Source organism: Monopterus albus, unplaced genomic scaffold (assembly GCF_001952655.1).
Source record: "Monopterus albus unplaced genomic scaffold, M_albus_1.0 scaffold14.1, whole genome shotgun sequence".
In the NCBI taxonomy this organism is placed as follows: domain Eukaryota; kingdom Metazoa; phylum Chordata; class Actinopteri; order Synbranchiformes; family Synbranchidae; genus Monopterus; species Monopterus albus.
Window position 1 is genome coordinate 2,146,443 of NW_018127894.1, and position 7,456 is coordinate 2,153,898.

The 7,456-nt window shown below is 38.4% G+C and overlaps 1 protein-coding gene across 13 annotated transcripts in view; it reads left to right on the forward strand.

Annotated features, from left to right (window-relative positions):
* Positions 1-7,456, forward strand: part of LOC109955347 (protein tyrosine phosphatase receptor type M) — a 156,961-nt gene that overhangs the window by 101,212 nt on the left and 48,293 nt on the right. For 9 of the 13 annotated variants that reach the window (XR_002274253.1, XM_020591426.1, XM_020591425.1 and 6 more), the window contains exons 15-16: positions 314-449; positions 1,773-1,802. Coding sequence is in view for 12 of the 13 variants with exons in the window: in XM_020591426.1 (XP_020447082.1) it covers positions 314-449; positions 1,773-1,802 (166 nt within the window). In the remaining variant the exon portion in view is untranslated. The remainder of the gene's footprint in view (positions 1-313; positions 450-1,772; positions 1,803-7,456) is intronic. The other 4 variants (XM_020591432.1, XM_020591436.1, XM_020591435.1 and 1 more) reach the window with 1 other exon arrangement.

The window sequence follows — 7,456 nt, forward strand, 5'->3', positions numbered from 1 at the left end:
TTCTACAGGCCAACAACCATTTACCCTAAACATGATTAACCAAGGGGGAAGATGGTGCTCACTTATCTCTTTTACTGCAGCTTAATCCCCAGAGACCTGTCCACTACGGACGGAGTTAAAGGCGTTGTCTTCAGAACAACAGGGAGTCTCTTACTTCAGAAGAAAAGTGTATTGATATTTATTGTTTATACCACAGGATATCAGTGTATTGATTAATCAGCATCAGTCCTCCACACAGTCAAATGAGAGGAAATACTGAAAATCTACACGTGATCTGCTCTCTTAATGACACTTGATTTGTGATGTTTTTCAGGAGCAGCCACTCACAAACCTGACACAGTGGAGCCAGAGAAACAAACTGATCACACAGTGAAGATTGCAGGGGTCATCGCTGGTATCCTCCTCTTCGTCATCATTTTCTTAGGAGTTGTACTCCTCATGAAGAAAAGGTAAGCTTTTTTTCTTGCACATTGAAATACTAAAGATTTGTGGAAGAGACCAATCTTAGCTGCCGAGCGCTCACAGATAAGTCATTTCTATTTTATCTTTTTGTATATTTATTTCTCCCTCAAACAGTAGCATCATCAGTGTTGTAGTAAATAATTAATTTGATTATGTTGATACGCCCCATTAAGGCTGTTTACAGCCATGAGATACAGTGTGGCATGAAAAATTAATCCGTTTTCACGGCACCCTCAAACAAATGCGTAGCGCTTCAGTGACATTGGAATGGGAATCAGAAAAATGTTGAGACCTGTGGTGGGGAGTGAGGCAGGGAGGAAATAAGAAAGAAAATATGATGAAAGGCTCAACAGGAAAGAGGACGCCCATATAACTAAGGCTAAGTTTACATTAGCCCTGGACCCCATACTGGAGAGAGGTCCTCTGTACATATCCCTGCATTCAAGGGAACTGAGGCTCAGCAAATACCAGCCCCCCTTTTATCCACAGAAAGGCTTGAAATAATACAGTGTCAGTTCTTCGGCGAACACGAGTTGGTTTCCTTTTATTTCATGATTGTCAGTTGGATGGAAAAACAATACATTTCCCATTAAAACCTAGCGTGTGTTTTCTGTACCTTACTTTACTTTCTCCTGTAACATTAGATTGTTTGAAGTAAAGAGTAAAGGTCAGTTCACTAGATGAAGTAGATGAGCTGACTAATATAATCATCATGTTCCATGTTTATTTTCGAAAGTAATATAAGATTCTTTATCTTGTACAGCAGGGTATGTCTGTGTAGCACAGTGATCAGTGGGTTGTATGAAAATCAGCACACAGTAATGGAATTGTTTTCAATTAGACATGCAGATATGGAGACGACTTCATTGTTTGAATTTTATGTAATTTACCATTACCAACAGGGAATCAGAGTTGTGTTTAGACATTCAAACCACTCATTAAGTTCCAACCTTTAAGGGCAGATATGGTAATTTTTATGGGTGTATAAAATTACGTGTTTATAAAAGGGGGTTTTAGTGACAGTACTGTTGTTTCTGATTTGCCATCAAATGGTGTCGACTAGGTCAAAATCTATTTAATTAGTTTTTGTACTGTACCGTACTAAGGCCCTTGTTGCAAAGCATGACATGACTCCAAGATCACCTTTGCCCTCACGATCACTAGTTTACCTCCACGTATGCCACCATATCTGATTTTGTTCATTTCTACTCTTTTTTCAAACATTAATATATTTTTACTTTTTCTTTCCTTTTCATTCCATCCCCTCCCCTCCTCCACTGCTTAAATCCTACCACCACCCCACTCGGCAGAAGAACCTATCACTCCTACACTTACTACCTGTAAGTAACCACTTTGTGTAATGTTAGTGCCATGCTTCTCACCCACACACTGTTTCCCATGCATGCAAAGCGCCATGTCATCCTCCTCCTGCCCAGAGCTATTACAGAGGCCAAACTGTAATCTCTGCTGGAGGAATGGAGGACGCCACTCCAATGCATCTCCACGTGATGAGCACATCATACAGTATGTCACGTTGGCACGACTTCTGACGAGAGCAGACAGACGCAGCTACACCCCCACAAAATCAACCTGCCACTGTCTGCTATTGCAGACAGAGTTTTAAGGAGTTTGTTATCATATGATGAACTCAATTGCCTCAATTGCCAGCCTCATCTTGTGAAGGAAAAAATGCTATGCATTTTTACTGAGTGTAAATTATTTTATTCACCTCCAGTGATTTCATCTCCGTTGACTTATGAAAGTTAGATTTTTTTTTGAAGTGCCTGTCACAGCGCATCTATGCTTTAGTTGAGCCATAAACTTCATACACTCTGCGAATACCCATAAAATCAATAATAATGTCAATAACACTGTAGGATGGACCTTATTTATCAGTATTACAATGAAAGTTTAAGCATGAGCTACTGTAAACTGTTGGTCTTACCAAGTTGGCTCCATATGCATGTTATAATTTATTTTATTTTTTTGCCTCTTTTGCACTCGGTCACCCTGTCACTTTGTCATCAAACCATCTCAGCGCTCATGCTTTTACCCTGATTTTTCAAGCATGTTTTTTGGTGGGGTGGGGGGTGGGGATTATTGCACATCCATCCCTATGGGTGATGGTGGAGTTGTGTCTTTAGCTGATAAAGACATTTGGATCGCTGCTGAATGAACTGGTGTGATCAAAGAATAACCTCCTTTCTATTTAGATGTCTTCAACATCATAAAACAATAATCACAGCGATGCTTCGTTTGCTCTTAATGTAACAGATGATTTCACATCACACCTCTGAATGGCAAAGAAGCTTATTCTGCAGCTCCCTCTTCCCTGCTGTAGTTCATAAGATCCCTCTGTACAGTCTCTGTGATGGCTGCCAACTAATTTGTCTTGAGATGACTGTGATCAGAGGAGAGAATGGAGGCTGCCTCACATCAAAGAACATCTCAGAATACACCTGGAGATAATACTACTCTGAATACGCAGTGTGTCACTCATATTAGATCACAGCTATCTTGAATAGAAAGCCCCAATGACTTAGACGAGTCATGTTATCAAAGCTGCACATTTAGCTACTCAGGAAGAGATGAGGTTGGCAGTAAAACAATCAAAATATTGATTTAGCTTTTTTTATTTTAATTGTTACATGTGTGGGGTTTTTTTTGTTTGTTTGTTTGTTTTGTGCGCACACAGTTGTAGCAAAGCAACTGTCCCCTGACCCAAACTACAGACTTTAGGAAGGGCCTTCAGAAGCATGGATATGTGTGACATCACATCATATGTCCATATCTTTCTACATTTTCATTCACAATTAATTGAGGGTTTGCTGTGAAGGCAGTGGGAGGGCTGAAAATGTTGTGACTTGCCTCTAAAGCTTGCGAGATGTTAACATTGTACAGAGATAAGATGAAGGTAAACTGTGCTATGAAAGCAACAAATATGAATAGATAATAAAACATACTTAAGGAATGTGGGAAGAAATAAGACCAGAGAGAAACAGAATTAAATGCATATACCAAAACAACTTTGATTTGTGATTTCACTTCAGAAGTTAGTGACCCGTGAACAACTGTTATGATGGAAAATCTAAACCACAACAACCCATAATATTTCATGCAAAATGGCTGTTTATATTTATGAATGGTTAGAAGTTGTAATATACTTCATCATTTCAAAAGGTACAATTCACTTCACAATAAATGAAATGATGATTTGATGTTTTTTTATTTACCTAGACCTCCTCTGTAGCTGCTTATTGCAGTTCTACTTGTATGAATTGATCAGTCACACTGCATGTAATTTAATTTCAGAGACCATTTAAATAATATTTACCTTCACAATCAATAGTTTACCTCCATGTATGCCACCATATCTTAATCCGTATCCGTCTTAATAGCTTTTCAGCAAAATACACCAGGATGTTCAACATTAGGCATGTGTCACTGAGTAAAACCAAAAGAGGTGATACACCTGTGTATCATGAGTAACTGACATATATTGTATCTGTCTCGTGTGTCATATTTGTTAGCCAGAAGAAAACAAGGCAGGTGAGGGAAGCAGAGAAACATGTTAGCTAATGGTGAAAACCTGATTTGCACCTTGAGGTGTTCAGATAGAAATGCTGCATCTCACCACAAAGGTTCTCTGTAAGACAGATGTTTATTCATCTTTCCCCCTTCTGTTGCTACCTTCTCGGTGTCCAAACTGAGCACGCAAACATATATAAGTAATATGTTGCATATCGTTAATGGATTAGGTTAGATTAGATTAGATTAAACTTTATTGTCATTACACATGTACAAGTACAAGGCAACGAAATATAGTTTAGCATCTAACCAGAAGTGCAATATACTTGAGGTTCCAGTAGTAAATGTATAACTGTGAATGTGGTCAGGATGTTCCTGGAAAGAGAGGTGGTGTCTCAGTGGACCTACCCATTCTAAAATAAAGGTTAAAAGAAAACATTTTTTGTCTAATTATTATAGACTGAATTCTTATGAAGCTCTTCTCTGAAGCCTTCTCTGACTTGTCTATCTGCACTTCTGATGACAGTCTTGTTGCCAGCCATATGAGATTACGACACCTCTATGATTGATGAACCCCATTAATGCTCACATCCATTCATCAAGGTCCCTTTAAAGTCAAGAGAACATCTTGCAGTCAACAGAATATGCACTTTAGGTATACTGCCAGAGGAGGCAGTGGGTGCTAGCATGCAACACATCAGTCAGAGTGCTCATTACAGATGCAGTTGCATGTGTGATCAAATATGTGACAGGTTTTTTAATTAGGTGGCCATACCGGCCGCTGTGCCTGCTTCTGGGGGCAAGAGAAAATCAAATCGGAATAGGACAGGGTTTTTGATTTGGTATTTATTTCTGAATTCACCCAACAAGTAGTGGGTGTGTTATGTAGAAACATGTTTAATGTGTCTTTTCAAGCTTGTACGTCAGGATTGTTCACTGCTCCTCAAAAATCACATCCATGACCTGACTATTTATATCATATAATTAACCAAAGTACTTGCTTTATCATGTAACCAGGGGCAGATATAGAAAATTTTGGATGAGGTGACCAGGCAGGGGCACAGACTCAAAGAGGGGTGGCACATTTGAAATGCATGTAAAAAGTAAATTAAACCCCTACTTTTATGAAATAATAAACCATACTTTATTAATAATGAAATAGTTTGAGGCACGCATAGTGCTTTCTTTAGTTACACCCCTTATTTACTCCCAGCCAGGGACCTTACTGCTGCACAGTGAAGCAAATATCATGCTGCGTGTACAGTATAATAGAAAATAAAACTAATTTGACCAATATCAATTATAAAGCACCAGAAAAATGTTAGTTGTATTTAAGGCACCGATTTGTAATTGTTTTTCATTTTTCATTCATTAATACTAGCAATGATCACATTTTGATTCTGGCAGGGGTGGTACCAGTGGTGGCCAATCAGATTCTGGGAGTGGCTTGTGCCACCCTTGGCCATCTCTTGGTTCCGTCCATGCATGTAGCATGATATTAAACTAATGAAGCACAGTAGTTTAGTTTACATATAAGCTGTCATTTACAGCTTCACTATCATCACTATTTTCGGAGGACTAATACTTTAGTTCTTTTTCCCTCCTACACTGATAAGGATAACACAGCAGAGGGATGTCATCATACTGAAATAAAGTTAGGGAAAACTGAAGACTATGTATTTGCACCAAGTATCTATTGATAAGTTCAGTGTATAAATAACCGTGTTATGCTTGATGGTTCTGTAGGGTGTTTTATTGTATTAACTCATATAAAATCATTTACTTTAGCACTATTCAGGAGTGACATGTTCCATTTCTATGGGACAGGTGGGCACTTACAGTACATCATAAATCACTTTAGGTATGATGACTGCATACATTCCATTGAGTAGCCTCAGTGGTAAACAGACCTGTATGCCAGGCAGCGTCCCTGCAGTGGTTTAGCAGAGATAGTCATTCCCTCTAAATCTTATAATAATCACCTTCGTTGCACTTAGTGTCAGAATGGGAGGCCTACTAAACGTACCATATATAACAGAATGTGCTCAGGGCAAACACCTTCATTAAACCTTACAAGTTGAACATGCAGAAAGAATCACATTAATTGGTACAAGCCTTGCAGATTTTTACATTTACATGTACAAGCTCTGCATGTTGATGAGGAAGGGGAAGGAGGAAGAGCAGCTGGAGCAGGGCAAAGGGATTTCATTAATAGAATGATGAAGTTAAAATAGATTTTAAAATTATGTCATTTGCAAAACATCTGTCTGTCACAGTTTGGCACAGTTGCTTATTTAACCACAAATAATATGTATTGACATAACACAGACGGTACCATTATAATGGAGGAGCAATTGTGTTAATACAAGTTTTGGTAAAAAATTAAAACCCAAGAAAAACAGATTATATATACTATATGGGTAAATAGATTTAAAAACAATGTTAACATGAAGTTAAACTGGAACTATATACTGTACATAGTGATCAATAAACACACTTTAAATAACCTTAAGTATTATATAGGCATAAGGTGACCAGAGAGCAAAGAGATGTATGTTTTTCTTACAGTGTCAAAATAAGAATTTTAGAGCTTTTACACCCAACACGATGGTAAATATACATTCCTATAATACATAAACTGTTCTTTATTTGAACAGGTAAAAAAAGAGCTTTAACAAAATGTTGACTTTTGTAAATGTAATATTAAAGGCTAAAGCCAGTAATTTTATATATTAATAGTTTTTTCAGCAATCTCCATATGGAGACTAAAACTGACAATGAATTGTCTCTACTCTCAATGAATGCCTGTCAGCTGTCAGTCCTGGATCAGCTTGTTTGTCTGTGTGATAGGTCTTTATTGTTGTTCAAAAACAATTAAAAACACATCAGGGAACCACACAGCTCCAGTGAGTAACACATTTTTTCATAACAAAACCCCAGACCCGACTATGCTGCCCCAAAGACTCCAAGCGGCCATAATTTAGTACGAAGTTAGTACAAGTCAGAGTCAACTGTGCATGTGCGAGCTCTCTCTGCTTTGTTGACATTCTGCTAGCTCCTCACACTTGGGTCTGGGGTTTGTTAATGGAGAAACATGTCACTCAGTGCAGCGGTGTGTTTCACTGATGTGTTTTAATCGCTTTTGAACAACAGTGGAGGTTTGTGGCACAGAAGAATAAGCTGATCCAGGACTGACAGACATTAACCATGAGTAGTGGGAATTCTTTGTTGGTATGGGCAGTGTTAAAAATACTGTTAATACAGAAAATGACTGGCCTTATCCTTTAAGTGTTTTAACATTATTAGATGATTTACACTTTTAAGAATTCATATCAGTTACTTCCATCCATCCATCCATCCATTTTCCTCCGCTTATCCGGGACTGGATCGCGGGGGCAGCAGTCTAAGCAAAGATGCCCAGACTTCCCTCTCTCCAGACACTTCCTCCAGCTCCTCCGGGGGAATG